The sequence below is a fragment of the Protopterus annectens genome, chromosome 8.part1 (genome assembly GCF_019279795.1).
Source record: "Protopterus annectens isolate FY-2018-M chromosome 8.part1, PAN1.0, whole genome shotgun sequence".
In the NCBI taxonomy this organism is placed as follows: domain Eukaryota; kingdom Metazoa; phylum Chordata; order Ceratodontiformes; family Protopteridae; genus Protopterus; species Protopterus annectens.
Window position 1 is genome coordinate 365,285,881 of NC_056742.1, and position 22,843 is coordinate 365,308,723.

Here is a 22,843-nt window from a genome sequence, read left to right on the forward strand (position 1 = left end):
TACCAATTCTTAGAAGGCCAGTGTCTACTAAATCTAGGAGGCTGAACTTGTAAAAAATCTTTAACAGTTTGCATAGATTTAGCTTTATCTTCCATCTTTTTAAGAACTTCTTCAGCCTTGTAGCCAAACAGGTGGTCCTGATTTAAAGGAGCATCCAACAATTTAGTTTTACCATGATCAGGCAAAGATTGCTCCTTAAGCCAAGCATGCCTTCTAAGCACAGACCCAGTAAAGTACAGTTTTGTACCTACCATAAATGTAGATGTTGGAGTGTATTCACTGCTGCAGTCATTACACTTGGGTTATCCTGCCGTCAGGCGGTCCTGCAGTCTGCCAGAGTTCCAAAGTCTTGGTCCGGCGTCGGTTGTTGTCACTTCTTCCCTGATGTCAGTGCGCCAGGGGTATACAAGATGCAGCCGATGCCATTTTCTTCAGGTTTTCTTGCCCCAGATATCAGGTGCCCCCAAATAGGTAGGCAATACATACTGCTAATAAAGCATACATAAAAAGTAAATCCAAAATCTTCAGTTACCAGCAAATACACCACATAGGTAGTATAGGGTAGAAAGGTATAGATAAGTCCCAGCTAAGAAAGAGGGGATGGAGGGAGGGTAACCTGGACTGCAGCAGTGAATACACTCAAACATCTACATTTATGGTAGGTATAAAACTGTACTATGTTCATCGTGCTTCACTGCTGCAGTCATTGCACTTGGGTTGAATCCCAAAGCTGAGGTAGGGTGGCTGGTTCTATAGAGGATTTGGGGTGGCTATGAGGACCTGCAGCACTGCAGTGGCAAAGCCAGCTCTGGATTTAGAATAAAGAGGCAAGTGCACTGAACTCCACGTTGCAGCTTCCAGGATATTTTTGGTAGGTACTCCTCTAAGGTAGGCACTTGAAGTGGCTGTTACCCTGGTGGAATGTGGCCTAATGTAGCTAGGTACAGTTTTCCCATGCTGTGTGTAGCAGAAACGGATACAGTGTCCTATCCACTTTGAAATGGTCTGCTTTGAAATAGCCTTTCCCTGTGATCCTGCAGCATATGCTACAAACAATTGCTCAGTTTTCCTGATAGCTTTTGTTTTGTCCTAGTAGAAACGTAGCTGTCTGTGTATGACCAATGAATGCAGAAGTCTCTCCCCTTTATTCTGGGGATTTGGATAAAAAGTTGGCAAGTGAATAGCTTGGTTAAGAGCCACACTGGATACCACCTTTGGCATAAATGAAGGGTTTGTTCTTAAATAAACCCTGTCTTGGTGAAAAATGATGAAAGGCTCCACTGCCATTAGTGCCTGTAACTCTGAGACTCTTCGTGCTGAGGTTATTGCCAGAAGCAGAGCAGTTTTGCATGACACATTTTAATTCTGCTGAATTGGCTGGCTCAAAAGGAGGCAAAGTTAGTTTTTCCAAGACAAAATTGAGGTCCCAAGTTGGTGATGGTGGTGCTCTCCGGGGCAGTATTATGATTTTAGCCCCTCTGAGGTACTGTTTTAGCAATGGATGAGAGAAAATAGGAGGATCTGTGTTGTAATGAGCCGAGATGGCAAAGGCGTGGATCTTAATGGATGAAAAGGATAGGCCTTTGTCCAGCATCTCAGTATTGTAATAGCAAAAAACATACGAAAGCAAGCAATTCTGCCCAAAAACACACCAACAGTCAGATTCCACCAACGCTCTTTATTCCATCAACGATCTGGTACCTCGGCCATTCGCCTTCAAAGGATCACATTTCAAGTTTCAAAATGAACTCATTTTATACTGTTTGACTAATTAGTTGATTGATCAATTAATTCAATTGAACTTCAAGATTTAAAGTGACCTTTATACATAAATTGTAACATTTACTTATTCTAGTCTATTTAAACTATTTTAAACCATCTTATACATTTATAATAAAACTATTCAGCACATATATATGAAATTTATTTAGTATACGTATGTAAAAAACATTATTTCAAAATGTAAATATATACATAACAAAATTATTATATCTTTATATAAAAAAATATGTATAAAAATTAAATCCATGTTAATGATTAAGGTTAAATCACTATCCAAGTGGTATATTTACATGTCATCCCCTAAATACTAATAAATAAATAAATATATGTGCAAAATAATGCCCTTATACATCATTAGAGGCCCAGCTCCTGATTGAGACCAAATGGTTTCAATGTATTAAATTTCAGTATCATCCTTGTTTCCAATTCTAGCAGTTTACCTACTACATCATCTCCCTTACAGACAAAAGGTTTTCCCAACATACAAAATCTCAAACTATCAGTACAACCATCATGAATATCCATGAAATGCTTGGCAACCGGACTCAGGAAATTTAGATTTCTTATGTCCTTTAAATGTTCTAAGATTCTAGTTTTTATCATTCTTTTAGTTTGTCCTGTATACCAAATGTCCTTACATGAGCAACCTAATATATATACTACACTAGTAGACTTGCAATTAAAAAAATGTTTAGAAATATGAAGTATATTGTTAATAACTTCAATATTAATAACTCTACTACATATACTGCATGAACCACATGCAAAAGTGCCCACCCTCACTGGGGTAGATCCAATATGCTGTAAAAGATTGTTATTTAAAATTTCTCTCAGATTTTTTTCCCTTTTGAATGAAAAATTAACATAATTAGGGAATAACTCACCAATGTTATCATCTTCACAAATTATATACCAAAATTTTCTAACTAATGAGACTAATATATCAGAAAAGGGAGAAAATTTTGTTATAAAAAACACTTTCTCAACATTATTCTTTACACTGATTTCCCTTTTATTGGAATAAATTATGGTGTTATCCCTACTATTTACTAATCTTGTATTATTAATCACACTATCCCTACATTTTAATAGTTGATTATATTCATATCCTCTTTCCAATAATCTCATAAGTACTATATGTAATTCTTCATCTACATCTTCCTTAACACTGGTATGAGCCCGAATTCTTTTAAATTCCCCATATGGTAGGTCATTTATTAAGTGCAAGGGGTGCATGCTAGTAGCATGTAAGAACATATTTACTGAGGTTTCCTTCCTAAATGGTCTAAATTAAATTTTACTTTCCTTCTCAAATAAAGTTAAATCTAGAAAATTAATCTCATTTCTATTGATCTCATACGAAAATTGTAAATTATGTTCATTTTTATTAAGTACTTCAAAAAAATCTATAAATTCAGATATGTCCCCCTTACAGATGAAAATGAGATCATCTATAAAACGTTTATACAAAACTACTTTGTTCCTAAAAAAATTTGTCGAATAAATGAATTTTTTCTCAAAGTAATCCATATAGATGATGGCATATGATGGTGCATATGCTGCACCCATTGCAGTGCCCTTAACTTGCAAATAATATTCATTATTAAAAAGAAAATAACTGTGAGTTAAACAAAACTCTAACAAAGTAATAAGAAAATTTGTTCTAGGTCCTTCACCCATCATGTTTTGTATGGATTCCAAGCCCCATTTGGTATTAATGTTGGTGTATAAGGACTTAACATCGACAGTGACCCAATAATAGTCATGACTCCAGTTGAGATTCAAGATGTTATTAATTAAATCCTGTGTATTCCTAATGTGAGCTGTTACCTTACATAAGTAGATCTTTAACTGAGAATCCAAAAACAAGTTAACACTTTCCAAAAAAGAACCTATTCCAGAAATAATAGGTCTACCTGGAGGTTCTTCCAAATTCTTATGGATTTTGGGTAATGCATACATAATAGGTGTTACTGGTTTTTGAATATATAACTTTTTAACATCGGTGTGCGTAAAAAACCCCAAACGCTCACCTTTTTCCAATAGGAATAACAGCTCATCATTAAATGACAAAGTAGGGTCACTGTCCAATTTCCTATACTCTTCAGGGTTCAACAACAACCTATTCACCATATTGAAATACTTAATTCTGTCCATTATAACCCAATTTCCACCTTTATCGGCAGGTTTGAAAATATACTCATTTTTGAGTTTTTTCAAAACTTTTAAAGCTTGCCATTCATTTTTGTTCAAATTGAAACATTTTTTCTTTTTACAAAATTCATTAAATAATGTTTCAATTTCTCTCAAAAGAATTTTTTGAAAGGTGGAGATAGCAGGTACAGAGATATAAGGCATAAAAGTATTAACCTTTTTAAGTTCCGGTAACATTAGTCTACCATAGCCAGTTAGAAAATTAGCATTTTCAACATTGGATAAATCACTACTGACATCAATTATATCTGGTTCAAGCTCATAATTATAAATGGACAAATTACACAAATCTTCATCTATTTCCGAATCACTAGATTCTTCATTAATAGTTGAAATACATGTATTAGATTTTTCCTTTTTGAAAAAATAAACTCTGAGTAAAAGCTTCCTAACAAAGCATTTAACCTCAAAGTAAATGTCAGCTAATGACGGGAAAAATGTTGGAACAAACTTACTTCCTTTGTATAAAACACTTAACATCTCAGAATTTAGTGTTAAATTAGACAAATTAACACAATGTAAAGGAAGTTCATTAGAAGTTACTGTCGACGAACCTTCATTTAAGTTTGTTTCTCCCCTTCCTTCCATTCCTCCCGTTTCTTCCCCTATTAGGGTCGTCATTTTGAAAGTTCATATTTTCACTGTTACAGCTGCCAGACCCTGTAATAACCTCCCGATTAGAGGTTCTGTTAGCCGTTGTTGTCGCTTCAGCAAAAGAAACATTTTTGGCAATACTACCCTCCACAGAAGAAGCCGATGATGCTGACAGTCCTCTCCGCTTAGAGCTACTACTCCAGGCTCTGCCCCTTGACCTGTTACGTGTCTTACGCATGGGTTCGCATTGCCAGTTAAACAAAACACCAGTTTCGTAATCTTTAAGATCACAAACTAATTTGTTTCTTTTGCGCTGCACAATGTCTGTTTCCAGTTTATTTATTTTTTCATTTATAGCTGACATTTGAGTACCGTAATTCAGTTCAGCTGCTAAACTTTCTTGTAAGACCATAATCTCATTCTTAATTTTCTCATGATTGCGTTGGTTGCGCTTAACCAAAATATTAAGCCAACCAATGGTACAGGACAGCGACACCTGTTTCCATTCATTAAACAAGTCTGTTTCTTCCTCAGTGAATGGGGCTGCTGGCAGTTTTTCTATCCGCAAACCCCGTGGAGTGATGTTAAGGCTGATGTATTTCTCAAGCAAACGAGTGTCAAAATATAATGCTATTTCTTTAGACATTAATTTAGTGAGTTCAATAAAACGCTCATCAGCAGCATCATTACCTCCGATGTTCCATGGATCCAAATGGGAATACCTCTTGTCACGTTCAGTAAGAAAATTGGAAAACAAAAATGAATCAGCTGGACCGCTCTGTTCAGAGCTCGTACTACGAAGCGACATGATGGTAGATAAGTAAATGTCCAGATAATAAAACAGGTAGGAATAAGACTGAATGAACAAAATCCAATAGCAAAAAACATACGAAAGCAAGCAATTCTGCCCAAAAACACACCAACAGTCAGATTCCACCAACGCTCTTTATTCCATCAACGATCTGGTACCTCGGCCATTCGCCTTCAAAGGATCACATTTCAAGTTTTAAAATGAACTCATTTTATACTGTTTGACTAATTAGTTGATTGATCAATTAATTCAATTGAACTTCAAGATTTAAAGTGACCTTTATACATAAATTGTAACATTTACTTATTCTAGTCTATTTAAACTATTTTAAACCATCTTATACATTTATAATAAAACTATTCAGCACATATATATGAAATTTATTTAGTATACGTATGTAAAAAACATTATTTCAAAATGTAAATATATACATAACAAAATTATTATATCTTTATATAAAACATATGTATAAAAATTAAATCCATGTTAATGATTAAGGATAAATCACTATCCAAGTGGTATATTTACATGTCATCCCCTAAATACTAATAAATAAATAAATATATGTGCAAAATAATGCCCTTATACATCATTAGAGGCCCAGCTCCTGATTGAGACCAAATGGTTTCAATGTATTAAATTTCAGTATCATCCTTATTTCCAATTCTAGCAGTTTTCAGTATTGTAATACCCGAGGAATATTTGGGACAAGAGGGTCAAAGCTTCCACTTTTCTGAATAAGATTTCCTGGTGCTAGGCCTCCTGGCCTCCAAAATGACATCCATAACAGCTTTAGAGAGAGGTGTTTTCTGCTTGACTAAGGAATCTGCCATGCAGTCAGGTTTAAGGTTTTGAGCTGGCTGTGCAGGATCCGATTGTTTTGTTGAGTCAGAAGATGCGGAGTTTGAGGTAAAATCCATGGTGGGCCTTGAGCTAAGTTCTTTAAGATTGGGTACCAGTGCTGGCGTGGCCAGTCTGGGGCAATCAGGATCATCTGTAGTTTTTCTTGTCTGGCTTTTAGGAGTACCTTTGAAAGGAGAGGCAGTGGTGGGAAGGCATAAACTTTTAGGCTTTTCCAGCTGAACGAGAGAGCATCCACTTTCCATGCTTGTGTGTGATAAGTCCTTGTGCAGAATTTCTGTAGTTGGCAATTCATTGGAGAGGCAAAAAGAACTATATCTGGGCACCCCCATTTTTGCGTTATCATGCTGAATACTTGTGAATTTAATTTCCACTCGTGAGGATTTATGATGTTTCTGCTTAAGTCGTCTGCCAGATTATTTTTCTTTCCTGGCAGGTATTGTGCTTGCAGATGAACTTGATAGGTTAGAGCTGTGTTCCACAAGGTCATGGCTTGTCTGCATAGGGGATAAGAATGAGTGCCCTTTTGCTTGTTTATGTACCACATAACTATGGTGTTGTCTGTCTTTAATAATAGTTGTCCTGGATGCAGAAGGTCCTTGAAGGCTGTTAGGGCATTTTGTACAGCTAACATCTCTTTTTGATTGATGTGAAGATGCATTTGGTCTGCGGCCCACTTGCCCTGAATACATTTTCCTGCCATGTGTGCTCCCCAGGCGTAATCCGAAGCATCGGTTGTTAGTGTCTGCCTGGCTGTGGGTAGAGTGAAAGGCTGTCCCTTGTTGAGGTGACATGCCTGTGCCAACCATCGAAACTCCTGTTGTAGGTAGGGAATTAGTGGTATTACCGCTTCCAAACTGTGAAAGTGTTGAGTCCAAACACTTTTTAGGTACCATTGTAATTTCCTCATATGCAGTCTGGCATATGGTATTAGTAGTATGCAGGATGCCATGAATCCCAAGGCCTGCAGAATTTTTCTTGCAGGGAGTTGTCTGGCGTGAGATAAGCTATCTGGGCTGTTGTATTTAAGCTGACACCCAGGAATATTATCTCTTGTGAGAGCACTAGTTTTGACTTCTTTTCGTTTACTGTGTACCCCAGGCAAATTAGCAACCTTTTTACAAACGCCAGATGCTTTAGAAGAATGTCCTTGCTCTCTGCTTGAATAAGGCAGTCGTCCAAGTATGGATATATTTGAATTCTTTTTTGTCTGCAAAATGCAATTACTGGTGCCAGGCACTTTGGCTTATCTACTGCGCCCAGGGTCTTCCACAAAGGGCAGTGCAGAGAATTGGGTAATGCATTCAACCAGCTATATGTCTGAGGTATCTTCTGCAATTCTGTCTGATAGGGACATGCAGGTATGCCTCTGAGGTCCAAAGTAACAAGCCAAGTCTTCTTACCCAGCATGGGAAGAAGCTGCTGTAGTGTCAACATTTTGAGTTTCGGAACATCCAGGTAAGTATTTAGACTAGAAAGGTCTAGTATGGGTCTCTAGGCTTTGTCCTTTCTGGGGACCAGGAAAAGTCTTGAGTAAAATCCTTGTCCTTGTTCCTGTTGTGGCACTTTTTGAATAGCTCTCGTGTCCATGAGGGCTGTAATTTGTTTTTGTGCCTCTGCCCATTGGTTTGGTGGCAGGTCTGGCATTTCTTTTAGCCTTGGTAGAGTGTGAAAGTGGAACCTGAAACCTTAAGACACAATATTCAGAACCCATTTGTCTTGGGTGATTATATGCCAATTTTGTGAAAAAAGTGCTAGTTTTCCCCCTAAGGGAGCTGCCAACAGGTAAGTGCTTGGCATTCGAAGGGGGAAGTCATTGGGACAGTTTCCTATAAGGTTGTGACTTGTCTTCACCTCCTTTTGGGGTTGAAGCACCCCACTGTCGTGGTCTGTAAGAGCCTTGGGGCTGAGATTTGCCTCTTGGGCGTCTGTATTTGCCTCTTTGTGGTCTGTCTGACTCTGAAAAGGACCAATTCCTTGAAGGCCAATTTCAGCTAAATCGAGGTGGCTGTACCTGTAAGAAATCCTTCACTGTTTGCATAGATTTTGCCTTATCGTCCATGTTCTTTAATACCTCTTCTGCCTTAACACCAAATAAAATATCCTGCTGTAAAGGAGCATCCAATAATTTTGCCCTAACATGATCAGGTAAACCTTGCTCTTTTAACCAAGCATGCCTTCGAATCACAGATCCTGTAACTGCTGCTCTACAAGAAGCCTCTAATGAATCAAAACCACATTGCAGAATATATGTTTTCCCACTTGTTCAGCTGCATGCAATAAATCCTGCATTTCCTTATAGTCAGGATGTTCTAAACTTGTAAGCATTTTCTGTTTTAACAGAGACATTAAATATTGTTGGTATTTAAGCATGTGAAACTGGCAATTTAAGGCTCTCACTGCTAAAGTTGCAGAAGTGTAAACTTTCTTCCCCCATCTGTCTAATGCTCTAGAATCCCTGTCAGAGGGAACTGGATTTTTAGTCGTGGAAGCCTTTACCCATTTGGGACCCTGGGAAATAGTTTCTGGGTCAGCCACAGGGTTTTTATAAAGAAATTTGTGAGAGTTATGGACTCTGTAGTACCTGTCTGGCTTGACTGGAGCAGGGGGCAAAGAATCAGGATTTAAACTGGATTCAGAGAACACATCATCCACAATATTTAACACTGGCGGAATAGCAAGGGCCCTGTGCTGAGGCAATAAAAGAAAGTCTCTGAGCCTTTTCTTGGATTCTGAGTAATCCTGGCCCTCCCAATGGAAATGCTCCCTCATGGTATGTAAAGTTTCCCCAAAAGAGTAATCCTCAGGAGGAGAGGCTGAAGGAATTGATTCTTCAGCATCAGAGTCCACATAAGGGGGTACAGAGCATCCCTGGTCTGAAGTGGAATCAGAAGAAATGGAAACCTGGTCCGAGGAGTCATAGTCTGTATCCTGCCTAAGCCTTTTATCAGGAGGGGGGGATGGGAACCCCTGATCAGAGTAATTAAGTCTTAGGCCATTTTGAGCATCTGTTTTTTGGGCATGGAGGCCTGTCCAGGTGAATGCTGTACTTGCTTCTTTGTCTTTAATGGAGTTTTAGACTTGGCTGTAATTTTTATTGTAAGCTGTGAAGGTCTGAAAACACCCTCAGAAGCCCATGCCTGCTCAGCGGCTCCGGACCCATCTGAGGGGTTAGTTTCCGTAGGCCCAACACCTTGAGTTTCCAGAGGCCTAGACATCTCCATGTGGGAGTCGGAGGTGGCCTGTGGCTCTGAGGTAGCGGGTGTCAGGGGCTGCAAAAGCGCCTCACTGAAAACCGGCGACTGGCCTAGAAGAGGCTTCATTGTCAGTTTTGGGCCTCGGATGCCTGTCCTTATCCTTGTCTTTGCGTTTTTTGTGTATTCCGGTCGTCGGTTGTTCCGACGGCATAATATAATTAAACCTTCGGCCAAAGTAATGACGAGCAAAGTCAAACCAACGTTTAATAGTGCGCTTGTTAAATCTAGTACAAAACCGACAACTAGTGACGTCGTGGTCTGGGCCTAGGCATGGAATACAGTAAGAATGAAAATCCTTATGAGGTATTTGCTTCCCACAAGAAATACAATTAACTTTTACTGACATCGGTCTGAGGCAAGAAAAAGTTTCCCCAACGGGGTACTTAGCTTTATTGAAGACTTCGGTTCTGAAATTCGAATTGAAAATCTCAGGAGTCGGCCAACCGGCACTTGCGAACTGATTTTGCTTCAGGCACCGCACGGCAAAAAAAAGACTGAAGAAAATGGAGTCGGCTGCATCTTGTATACCCCTGACGCACTGACGTCAGGGAAGAAGCGACAGCAACAGACGCCGGACCAAGACTTTGGAACTCTGGCCGACTGCGGGACCACCTGACAGCAGGATAACCCAAGTGTAATGACTGCAGCAGTGAAACACGATGAACATCAGCAGCCCTGCAAGAGGCCTCTAAAGAATCAAAACCACATTGCAAAGTACGTTTTCCAACTTGTTCAGCAGAATGCATTAAATCATTTAAGTCTTTATTTTCACACAGTTTAAAGCTCTAATTGCCAAGGTTGCTGAAGTATAAACCTTTTTTCCCCATCTATCCAGAGCCCTGGAGTCTCTATCAGAAGGGGTACGATTTTTAGCAGTAGAAGCCTTAATGCCCTTGGGCCCCTGTGAAACAGTCTCTGGATCTGCAATAGGATTTTTGAAAATGAACTTGTGAGACTCAGGGACCCTGAGGTCTCAGTCAGGTTTACTGGGAGCAGGAGGCAAGGAATCAGGGGCCAAACTGGATTCTGAGAAGGCATCATCAACAATGTCTAGTACAGGAAGAATAGCCAAAGGCCAATACTGAGATAGGAAAAGGAAATCCCCAAGCCTCTTTTCTGAATCAGAAAATTCATGGCTTTCCCAGTGAAAATGCTCCCTCAGAGTATGCAAGGTTTCCCCAAAAGAAAAATCCTCAGGAGGGGAAGCAGAGGGAATAGAGTCCTCTGCATCAGAATCCTCATAAGTAGGTAAGGACAAATCCAGGTCATCAGAAGAGTCAGAAAAAACAGAATCCTGATCAGAAGATTCATAATCAAGCTCAGCCCTAAACCTCTTAAGGGGGGGGGGGGGGTGGCTACCCCTGATTAGAGTTATTACATCTTCAGCCATTTTTATCATTTTTTGTTTAGGCATAGAGGCCTGAACATGTGGCCTGGGCGTCAGTTTTTTAGACATGGATCGAGATTTAGGCCTTAGTAATGAAGGAGGCATCGATTTAATATGCAAGTCCATAGGCCTGAATAGACTCAAAAGCCTGCACAGCGGCTCCGGACCCATCCAAGGTAGAAACATCCACGGGTTCCATAATCTGAGGTTTCTCGCAGCATACCGGACTCCGAATGGGTCTCAGTAGAGGCCTGCGAATCAGAAGCAGTGCGTATTAGGGGCTGCAAAAGCACCTCACTGAGAACCAGTGAACTGGCAACTGGCTTAGAGAGAAGCGTCAGCGGCAATTTTGGACCTTGGCGGCCTATCTCTGTCTTTATCTTTGTGTTTTTTCGGAATTCCGGTAGTCGGATGGCTAACAGACATTTCTGGATAATTAAAATGAGAACCAAAATATTTAGAGGCAAAAATATACCGACAACGGATAGTGCGCTGATTAAATAATGCACAAAACTGACAACATGGTATGTCGTGGTCAGGGCCTAGGCAAGGAATACAGTATGAATGAAAATCTTTATGAGGTATTTGCTTTCCACAAGTAATGCAATTATTAACTTTTACTGACATCGGAAAGGAGCAAGAAAAAGTTTCCCCAAAGGGTTACTTAGCTTTTAGTTGAAGACTTCGGTTCTGAAACTCAAAAACAAAAATTTCAGGAGTCGGCCGACCGGCACTTGCGAACTGCTTCTGCTTCGGTCACCGCACGGCAAGAAAGACTAATGTAATGGTGTCGGCAGCATGTTTTATACCCCCAACGACCTGATGTCATGGGAGAAGGGACAGCAACCGATGCAGGACCCAAGACTTTGTTAATCAGGCCGACTGAGGGCAACCTGCAAGCAGATTAACCAAATTTAATGACTGCAACAGTGAAACATGAAGAACATCAACTTTAGGCTTCGATGCAGGAGACAGGGTAAAAAAGTATCCCTCTATGAAATGTCTGCAAGTAACATGCTGACAAGTTCATGTCAGAAAATACAGCGGGAAAAGGAAAATGGAGTAAAATGAAACCTGTAAAAACTCAGAATATTTTACACAGTTAAAGAACAAACCAAAATACAATTTAAAGTTAAAATAACTGTTCACTACAACACAGCAATCTTTGGTAGTAACTAGATTAGCTCAAAGCGAAGAAAAAGAAAGAACACTTTAAAAAAACTCCCATGTAAGACTGGCTAGTTGCAGTATGCATCTTGGTCATAAGCAACTACCCAAAGATTTTCAGTTTAGTCCCACTAGCAGAATTTCAATTATACTTGTTTTCTGCTAATCTGTCCTCAGTGAAGTAAGATATATATGCTTCAAACAATTTGTTTTGCACTTCTCTTTTTCCTGAGGTGCACTTGGTAATGAGCTGTTATCAGATCAACATGATCTTAGTACAAATATTTTTTTAAACATCATTTTTCTTTCCATGTCTGTTGAGCACCTCCTCCCCTATTGACCTTGAACCCATTCATTCCAGAGCCAACAGAGAGTCCCCAGTGTAGAGGACATGAGCTGACAGGAGAAGGCTGTCATCCAAACAACCATGGATGCATTTACGCCTTCACTCACAAAGAGAGGATGTTTTTAACACTCTAACCCACTTCTTAGTGACCAACATGAGCCCTCACGCCACAGTGAGGGACTACTACGCCTTCCTCCTTTATGTACTGGCTGGTCCACATCCCCTAGTTAACTTTATCACTTGCAGGTTATGCTTTTGCCTGTGTGATGTAACCGGCAGCTGATTATCATTCCTTCCGCCCAGGATAGAAGGACTGCATTGGACATTCACTCTTCGCCACCCCTGCGTAGATCCTCCAGTGCCCGAGCTGCTCCTCGAAGTCTAGCTGCCTGAGTCGCGGTCAGAGTATTATGATGTTACACCATGGAGCTGGGCATTCCTGAAACAAGTTTTCATGCAAGAAAAGTAATCTAAACCTACCTTATCAACAAAAGGATGGTCCATAAAATCTGGTCCCCCAATGCTAAGGTTTAAGACATCTATCTTTTTAAGGATTGCGTAGTTGAAGGCATCCAAAAACCATGATGTGTATGAGACCTGTTTGATTAAAACAAATGAAATGTTAAATTAATTAACATAACATAGCATGAATTATTTACAAATTATCCTTAAAATTAACTCAATTTGACATACAATTTGGCTTTAAACCACAGAGCAGTTAAAAATACCACACATTTTCAACTGGATTAGTCTAATTTTTAAATACTAAGCCAATACCGCTGCACTCGGATCTTGTGTTTTGAGTATTGTACGCTAAGTAAACAAAGTATCGTACATTCCAAAAAATTAACATCTTATTAGAGTACCAATTTTTTCTACTATGAGACACGCTTTGATGGGTCCTACTGTTGGGTTCATCATTTCTATCAATCATTTTTAGCAACTTTCTCTGAAAGATTTCACATTTGGGATATGATCATTTTGTGCTGATGCATGCCATCACATCATGCACTGACTACATAATGCCTAAGCCCTGAGCCTGCCAATGTGCTCCAGCCACTATTAGGAATCTTTTCATAAAATCAAGAATTAACAATGAAAATATGACACCAGCATAACTAATAAATAATATACAAAAATATACTTGTCTAACTTACATGGAACTCCAACAGCCGAAACTGAATGGAGAAGACCCCAACCCATAAGGGGGTGGGCAGGAAGGTATCTGTAGTCCGTCAAGGAGAGTCTTCTAATAAATAACATAATGCAATGTGAAAATATTTACTACATCTATCACTGAGCCCTCTCCTTGCTATAGTTTATGTTTTAGCTGATTTCCAAGCAATAAACACCATAGTTAAAGCTCACAGACTAAATTTATCACACAACGTACAGGAGTATTACGCTATCAAAAGAAGCAGGACTCCAGAGGACACTGTCAAAAGAAATATTTGGTGATGGTGTGCATAGAAGACCTAAGTAGTTGCAGAGCACTGAATGCAACAGATAAAACTCTCAAAGCATTCACTGGATGCAGCTGTGCACAGAAGACCCAAGTAGTTGCAGAGCACTGAATGCAGCAGATAAAACTCTCAAAGCATTCACTGGCTGCAGCACCTGCAATAATGCTCTGGTGGCACTTCCCCTGAAAATACCTCTGTTTAGGGCATTTACTGGATGCAGTCATTCCCATACAAAAGTGGCCTGGTGGCACTTCCCCTGGAAATACCTCTGTTTAGGGACTTCTCAAAAGCAAACCTTCCTCAATTACTTGATGACCAAAACAAATTCTGCTATAGTCCTCCTCTACAGGATCCTTCTGCTAGAGTTGATACCTATGCCTCTGTCTTCTACTCCCACCTAAATAGTTGCATTGATAAGGCAGCCCCAATCCACACCAAATATGAGAAATTTAAAACAACCCCCCCTGTGGTAGAATACCCATATAAATTAAATTACATGAGAAAGTAACAACCTAAACAGCACTTTTACTCAAACTAGAAGAGAGTTTGCAGGAATAATCATGAAGCTCAAAGCACAGTATGTATTTAAATTTGCCACCACAGTCAAAATTAACTACAAGTTTTTCTTCAACTTTGACAGCAGTTTGATCTAATACCCAATGTTCAGAGGTAGTTCACAACAATAATGCATATTTTGACTGACAAATTGCTAATATCCTAGCTAACAAACCTTGTGCAGATTTTACTCCACATACAGCAAGAGCTATTTCACAGGTTACATAATCAAAGCCATCCCCCTTTAATTACTATGAAACATGTTCTCTCAAACCTCTCAAAATCTAATACACAATATGACTACATATAGATTATATATAATATGATAATATACAAGGTTGCCAGATTATCAGTGCCAAATAAGGCCTACCTGAACTCCTACTCCCATCTCTTTAATCTTAGCCTTTCCCCTGGTTATATTCCTGAAGTCTAGAAAAGAGTGACTCTAAAGCCATTATACAAGGGTGGCCCAAGCACTGACATTAGTAACTGTAGACCTAGTAGTCTCACTAGCCTCATATGTAAAACTACAGAGCATATTATCTCAGACCTCATTAATCTGGACCCTCACCAACTCAGCTTTGTTAAAGGAAGGTCCTGCCCCTTTAATCCTATTAATTTCTTTGAAAAAGTAACCAACCCAGCAGACAGTAGTTATGCAGTACATACAGCAAATCTGGACCTGGCCAAGGCCTTTGACACTATTCCCCATGTCGGCATTACTGGCAGACTTCTAAATCTGAAAATAAATCATTACTTGATAGCTGGACAGCTAATTGGTTGTCTGACAGAACCTATGTTGCTAGAGTCACAGCTGCCATTTCTGAAAGCAAAAAATGAACCAATGGTGTACGACTATGCTCAGTGTTGGGCCCTCTCCTACCTAGTATCTGTTTCTCAAACTTTCAGACCAACACTGCCTTATGATCATCTAAGTTTACAGACAACTGAAAAATGGATGTTATTAGATGTTCCACTGATTTACAACTGCTCCAACAAACGTTAGATCAAATTAACAACTGGTGCAAGGACAAAGGCCTCAAATTAAAAGTGAAAAAATGGAACAGAGTATTTTGGTACATGAAACATTTTATTTACCACACAGGTGGACACATCCCTCCTATCAGGCACTGTCCTAAGGAATCTAAGCATTCACATAACATTCCTTATCATTTGACCATCATATCTCCACAGTAGTTTGAGAAATCTATCTAGCTCATGTAAGAGGTATCTAAACCAGATGTAAAAAAGTCTCAATTCCCCTTTATTCATACCTCATCTGAGCAATTACTGAATATATTCACATCGTTTGGCATGTATATGTCTAAACATATCACTCGACTTCAGAATCCTCACAGATTCATACTTAAAAAGATCACTAGCCTCAATCTTACTTATCAGGACAGACTGGCAGCCCTCTTTTTATTCAGTCTCCTAGAGACCCCTCCATGGAGACACGTGTCTTGCCATTCAAGACATGAACAATCCAACCCTCTTTGGCCTCCTATACCCTCACAGAACAAATGGTATCTCAAATATACAAATGTACTTTATTTTAACTGGGTAAGTAAACTTAACATAACAGTAGATGTTCTAAGAATCACCGCTGCAGTAGCCTGAGCTATTTGGGTATCACAACTTGACCAGCCAGCTTCCCAAAATTTTGGGTCTCTTCCATGCACTGCCAGGAACATACAAGGTGCTCCCTATAAAAGGCATGCCAAATTACTTCAGAGCACTTTTTTTGCCCAGGAAGGAAGCAAGCAAGAGCTCCTTACACTTTTACTAGGAAACAAAGGAAGTGAAACATAACTATAAACAAAAGTGCTCAACTAAACCCACACTGGCAAGCACAACAAGATCAAGAGTAAAAATAGGGGACAGGAGGCAAGGATAGCTATGGCAACGGTGATCCATTAGAACATGTACTGTTACGGTAAGTTTACTTACACAACTGTTCTATGCTCATAAATGGATCATCGCTACACCAGCCTAAGCTACTTGAGTGGATTAGAAACTAAAAAAGAATAAGAGGCCAATAACTACAACTCCAGGATTCCAGGACCTGTCAAAAACTGTTCTGGACCATGAAAAGGAATGCTGTTTGTAGTGCTCTGTAAAAGTGTGAACAGAGGAACTAGTTGCTGTCCCTAGAAAACTTCGAGTCAACCCCTTTCCAGAAAGCAGTTAATACCCTTACAAAGTGAGCTGTAACCCTGCTTGAAAGGGGATTACTGTGGAGAATATATTGCAGTGAATGTGAACATAACCAAAAGTAATAGCATGGGACAACCACCTAGAAACAGTTAGCTTAGTCACAGGTTGTTCTTTCTGTTTGCCTTTACAGCAGACAAACAGCTGTTCAGCTTTCCTGAAAGGTAGTTTTGTGTAGGTAGTTTCTGAGCTGCCAAAGAATTAAGAACTTTTTTCTTCTTTGCTCTTTGGATTGGGAAAGAAGACTGGGAGATTAATGATCTGTCTTAAAGTAAACTTTGAGATGGACTTTAGACAAAGGCAGGATTTGATTTCCAAGAAACCCTGTTCCTATGAAAAATGAGGTAGGACTGACTCACTATAAAGTACAGTTGTGTACACTTACCATAAATGTAGATGTTCAAGTGTATTCACTGTTGCAGTCATTACATTTGGGTTATCTGCTTGCAGGTAGCCCTCAGCCGGCCTGCTTATCAAAGTCTTGGTTCCTGCGTCGGCTGCTGTCTTTTCTTCCATGACGTCAGGCAGTCAGGGGTATAAAGCATGCAGCCAACACCATTACATCAGTTTTTCTTGCCCCAGATGTCAGGTGCCCCCATAATGGGAAGCAATTACATACAAGGTTACACCTCTAACAAAAAGCAAATACACCAGAAAGCTTATATACAGTAAACAAGAAGAGAGGTATAGCCAAGAGAAGTCAGGGGGCTGTAGAGAGGGTAACCAGGACTGCAACAGTGAATACACTCGAACATCTACATTTATGGTAAGTGTACACAACTATAATATGTTCTTCGTGTTTCACTTTTGCAGTCATTACATTTGGGTAGATTCACAAAGCTAATGAAGGGAGGAGGTCATTAGAATCAGCTATCAGGCCCTGCAAGACTGCAGTGGCAAAACCAGCTCTGGATTTAGAAAAATATTGGCTAGTGGTAATGCTTGGTGAAAGTATGTACAGAACTCCAGGTAGCAGCTTCTAGAATGTCCCTGGTAGGAAGACCTCTGAGAAAGGCTGTTGAAGTAGATGCAGCCCTGGTGGAATGTGATCTTATCCCCTGTGGGGAAGGTTTTCAATGGTGATTATAGCAGAAATGAATGCAATGGCCTATACACTTTGAAATGGTTTGCTTTGAAATGGCCTTCCCCTCTGCCCCTGCAGCAAAGGCAACTAGCAGCTAGTCAGTTTTCCTGAGAGGCTTAGCCTGTCCAAATAAAATCTAAATTGTCTGTGCACATCCAAAGAGTGCAGTATTCATTCTCCTTCCTTCTGTGGATTAGAAAAGAAGGTTGGCAAATGAATGGACTGATTGAGGGCCACACAGGATACCATCATGGGCATAAAGGAAGGATTGGCCCTGAGGGACACCCTGTCCGCATGGAAGATGATGAAGGGCTCCACTGCCACGAGGGCCTGTAATTCAGACACTCTTCTTGCTGAAGTGATGGCTAGAAGGAAGGCTGTTTTCCAACAAAGGAATTTCAAGTCTGAAGTTACAGCTGGCTCAAAAGGAGGTAGAGTGAGCTTTTCCAATACAAAGTTAAGGTACCAGGCTGGAGTAGGGGCTCTCCTTGGTGGTCTTAAATTTTTGGCCCTCTGAGGAATTGTTTCAGCAGGGGGTGAGAGAAGAGAGGAGGCTCCATATTACAATGTGCTGAAATGACTGAGGCATGAATTTTAATAGAAGAGAAGGAAAGGCCCTTGTGAAGCATCTCTGTTAAGCATTGAAAAATATGTGGTAAGCTGGGCACAGATGTGCCCATCCCCTGAGTTTGGCTCCAGGAACAGTATAATTTCCACTTTTCAGCATAGGATTTTCTAGTACTAGGCCTCCTTGCCTCCAGATGGACATCCAGCACTTGCTTACTGAGGAATGGTATTGAAGAGCTCAGGTAATTAGCCAGGCTGCAAGGTTCAGGGTTTGAAGCTGGGGGTGCAGAATCTGGCACTCCTGCTGGGACAGCAGGGAAGGGGTCTGAGGCAGGTGCCATGGTTCAAACAGTGACATACTGCACAGGAGGGGTACCAGTGTTGACGTGGGCCTGTCTGGTGCAATGAGTATTGTCCTTGGTTTGTCGTTTGATCTTTAGTAGAACTTTCGAGAGGAGAGGTAGAGGGGGAAAGCATAAACTGAGAGGCTTTCCCAGGAGAAGGACAGGGCATCCACTTTCCAAGCTTGTCTGTGGGGAGTCCTTGTGCAGAATTTTATCCAATTGGTAGTTCTGAGGGAAGGCAAACAAGTCTATTTCTGGGCTCCCCCATTTGTTTCCAAACATGTTTTATATCTTTGGGTTCTAGTTTCCACTCGTGTGGGTCCATGAGATTTCTGCTTAGGTCTGCCAGTGAAGTTAGCTTGCCTGGCTGGAACTGAGCCAGGTGCTAGGTGCACTTGGTAGCTCAAGGCTGTGTTCCACAGAGCCATGGCTACTCTGCAGAGAGGGTATGAGTGGGTTCCCCCCTGCTTGTTTACGTACCACATAACAGTGGTGTTTGTCTGTCTTTACCAATAATTGTCCTGGAAGAATGTGGTCCTTGAAGGCAGTCAGAGAATTCTGTACAGCTAGCATTTCTTTTTGACTGACATGCATTTGACTTGGGTTCCATTTGCCCTGAATGCACTGCCCTGCCAAGTGAGCCCCTCATGCATAGTCTGATGAGTCTGTTAGGGTTTGGGCGGCAGGGGGTAGAGTGAATGGCAGTCCCTTGTGGTAGCAGAGTTCTGCCCACCAAAGGAACTCTATCTTTATACAAGGAATGACAGGAATCATTGATTCCAGGTCCTGAGAATGTTGACACCATAGGCTTTTTAGATATCATTGTAGTTTCCTCATATGCAGTCTTGCATATGGAATTAGTACAATGCAAGAGGCCATGAACCCCAGGGCTTGCAGATAGCTGGGTCTTTGTGGCCAGTAGTTTGAAGTAGGCCGTCAAATAAGCTTGTTTCTCTGGCGTGAGGTAGGCCATCTGGGAAGTTGTGTTCAAGCTTGCTCGCAGGAATACAATTTGTTGGCAGGGTACCAGGTGAGACTTCTTTTCGTTTATGGTGTACCCCATGAGGTTAGCGGTTTCTTTACAAATGCCAGATGATTTAATAGTATGCCCTGGCTTTCTGCCTGAATTAGACAATCGTCCAGGTATGGGTATATTTGAATATTTCTTTGCCTGCAGAATGCAATGACTGGAGCGAGGCACTTTGTGAAAACCCTGAGCACAGTAGATGAGCCAAAGGGCAGTGCAGAGAACTGATAGTGCATGTAGCCTGCTCTGAAGCGTAGGTATTTTCTGCAAGATTCCCTTCTTAGGATGTGCAGGTAGGCTTCCTTTAAGTCCAGTGTTGCCAACCAGGCATTTTTGCCTAACATGGGAAGCAGCTGATGAAGAGTTATCATTTTGAATTTTGGGATTACCAAAAAGGTGTTTAGGATAGACAGGTCCAGGATAGGACACCAGGCCTCGTCTTTCCTGGGTACCAGGAAAAGTCTTGAGTAAAAACCTTGTACCCATTCTTCTGCTGGGATAGGTTGAATAGCCCGGATACTTAGAAGAGAGAGAACCTACTGCTGAGACTCTGCCCACTGATTTGGGGGTAGGTCTGGCCAACCGTTTGGGGTTGGTAAGGTGTGGAAGTGGAATCTGTATCCTTAGGAAACTATATTTAAAACCCATTGAGTTCCCAGTTTTTTGCATGCAGGGCGATCTTTCCCCCTAAAAGAGCAGTCAGTTGAGCAGGGATTGGAAGGTTTAAGGTTAAGTCATTGGGACAGTTTACCATAGGGGGGTATCTTACTACTTCCAGCTTTGGAAGTGGGAGTCCCCCACTGTTTAGGCCTGTGAGTACCTTGAGAATGCAGCCTAGGTGGTCTGCTGTTCCTGGGTTTGGACTGAGAAGGCCTAGAAGAGACAGGAAAGGACCAATTCTTAGAAGGTCAATGCCTACTAAATCTGGGAGGCTGTACTTGCAGTAAATCTTTAACAGTTTGCATAGATTTAGCTTTTTCCTCCATCTTTTTAAGTACTTCTTCTGCTCTGGTACCAAACAGGCGGTCTTGGTTTAAGGGAACATCCAGTAATTTAGCTTTAACATGATCTGGCAAAGTTTGTTCTTTAAGCCAAGCATGCCTTCTAAGAACAGACTCAGTGACAGCACCCCTGCAAGAAGCCTCTAAGGAGTCAAAACCACATTGCAAATTATGTTTACCAACTTGTTCAGCAGAATTCATTAAATTATGTAATTCTTTATTTTCAGCACGGTCAGGAATCAACATTATTTTCTGTTTACGTAATCCAATAATATGCTGCTGCTACTTATGAAATTGGCAGTTTAAAGGCCCTAATGGCCAAAGTAGCAGAAGTGCATACATTCTTATCCCACCTGTCCAGCGCCCTGGAATCTCTATCAGAGGGGGTAGGGTTCTTGGCAGTAGTAGCCTTAATGCCATTGGGTCCTGTAAAATGGTCTCTGGGTCCGCAGTAGGATTTTTAAAAAGGAATTTGTGAGAGCCAGGTACTCTGTAATACCTGTCAGGTTTCCTGGGTGCCGGAGGTAAAGTGTCTGGGATCAGGCTAGATTCCATGAAGGCATCATCTACAATGTCCAGCACAGGAGGGATAGCTAAAGGCCTGTGCTGAGGTAGGGGTAAGAATTCCCTAAGCCTTTTTTTGGAGTAATCCTGGCTTTCCCAGCGGGAATGCTCCCTAAGAGAGAGTGCAAAGTTTCACCAAAAGTGAAATCTTCCAGAGGGGAAGCAGATGGTATAAAGTCCTCTGCATCAGAATCTTCAGAGGTAGTTAGAGGCAAGTCCTGGTCATCAGAAGAAACAGAAATTTCAGAGTCCTGATCAGAAGAATCAGAAGAAAAATAAGTTCTAGGTCTCTTACTGGCTGGCTTCCCCTAATTAGAGTAATAAGGTCTTCAGCCCTTCTTATCATTTGTTTTTTAGGCATATGGGCCTGACCATGCGGTTTGGACGTCGGTTTTCTAGGCGTGGATCGAGTTTTAGGCCTTGAAGAAGAAGATGGCATCGGTTTGATATGCAAATCAGTAGGCCTGAATACACTCTCAGAAGCCAGTCCTGCACAGCGGCTCCGGACCCATCCAATGTAGAGACATCCACAAGTTCCATAGTCGAAGAAGCATCTCGCGGCATACCGGACTCTGAAAGGGTCTCAGTAGATGCCTGCGAATCTGAAATAGCGGGTATCAGGGACTGTGAACACGCCTCACTGAGTACCGGCGAACTGGCGATTAGCTTAACGGAAGTGGCGGTGGCAGCTTTGTACCTATGCGGCCTGTCTCTGTCTTTATCTTTACGTTTTTTTGGAATGTCTGTAGTCGGATGGCTTACCAAAACCATTTCTGGATAATTAAACAGAGTACCGAAATAGCTTGATGCAAAAATGAACTGACGACGAACAGTTCGAGGATTGAAAAAGGCACAAAACCGAAAGCGAGGAACGTCATGGGCTGGGCCTAAGCAAGGAATGCAGTACGAATGAAAATCTTTATGAGATATTTGCTTTCCAGAAGTAATACAGTTGTTAACTTTTACTGACATTGGTTTAGAAGAAAAAGGATCCCCAATGGCGTACTTAGTTTTTTTGAAGACTTCGGTTCTGAAACTCGAAAATGAAAATTTCAGGAGTCGGCTGACCGGCACTTGCAAACTGCTTCTGCTACTGCACGGCAAGAAAGACAGATGTAATGGCGTCGGCTGCATGCTTTATACCCCTGACTACCTAACGTCATGGAAGAAGAGACAGCAACCAACGGAGGACCCAAGACTTTGATAATCAGGCCAGCTGAGGGCTACCTGCAAGCAGACAACCCAAATGTAATGACTGCAACAGTGAAACACGAAGAACACCTGCTTGTAGCTCAGATAATCTCCTATCAGATGTCACAGCAATAAGTAAAACAGCCTTCTATGCCAAGAACCTCAAATCAGCCTTGGGAGCTGGTTAAAATGTAAGTTAATGTTTTCAAGCATTAAACTGAGATCCCAAGGAGGAGCCACCTGTTTCCTATGTGGGAGATTAAGTAATACCCCTTCCAAACACTGCTTACCTTGAGTACTGTTTGACAAAGAAAGATTCAGAGGCAAATAAGAAGAGATGGCTGAAATGTATACCTTGACAAGTACGACAAACCACTGGAGAGTAATCACACAAACAACCAAGAACTAGAGGCA

The 22,843-nt window shown here is 40.9% G+C and overlaps 1 protein-coding gene across 1 annotated transcript in view; it reads right to left on the minus strand.

Moving 5' to 3' along the window:
• MBTPS1 (membrane bound transcription factor peptidase, site 1) overlaps positions 1-22,843 on the minus strand; it is a 1,726,871-nt gene that overhangs the window by 1,259,817 nt on the left and 444,211 nt on the right. Inside the window, exon 7 of the mRNA XM_044081940.1 lies at positions 12,900-13,016. Coding sequence (XP_043937875.1) covers positions 12,900-13,016 — 117 coding nt within the window. The remainder of the gene's footprint in view (positions 1-12,899; positions 13,017-22,843) is intronic.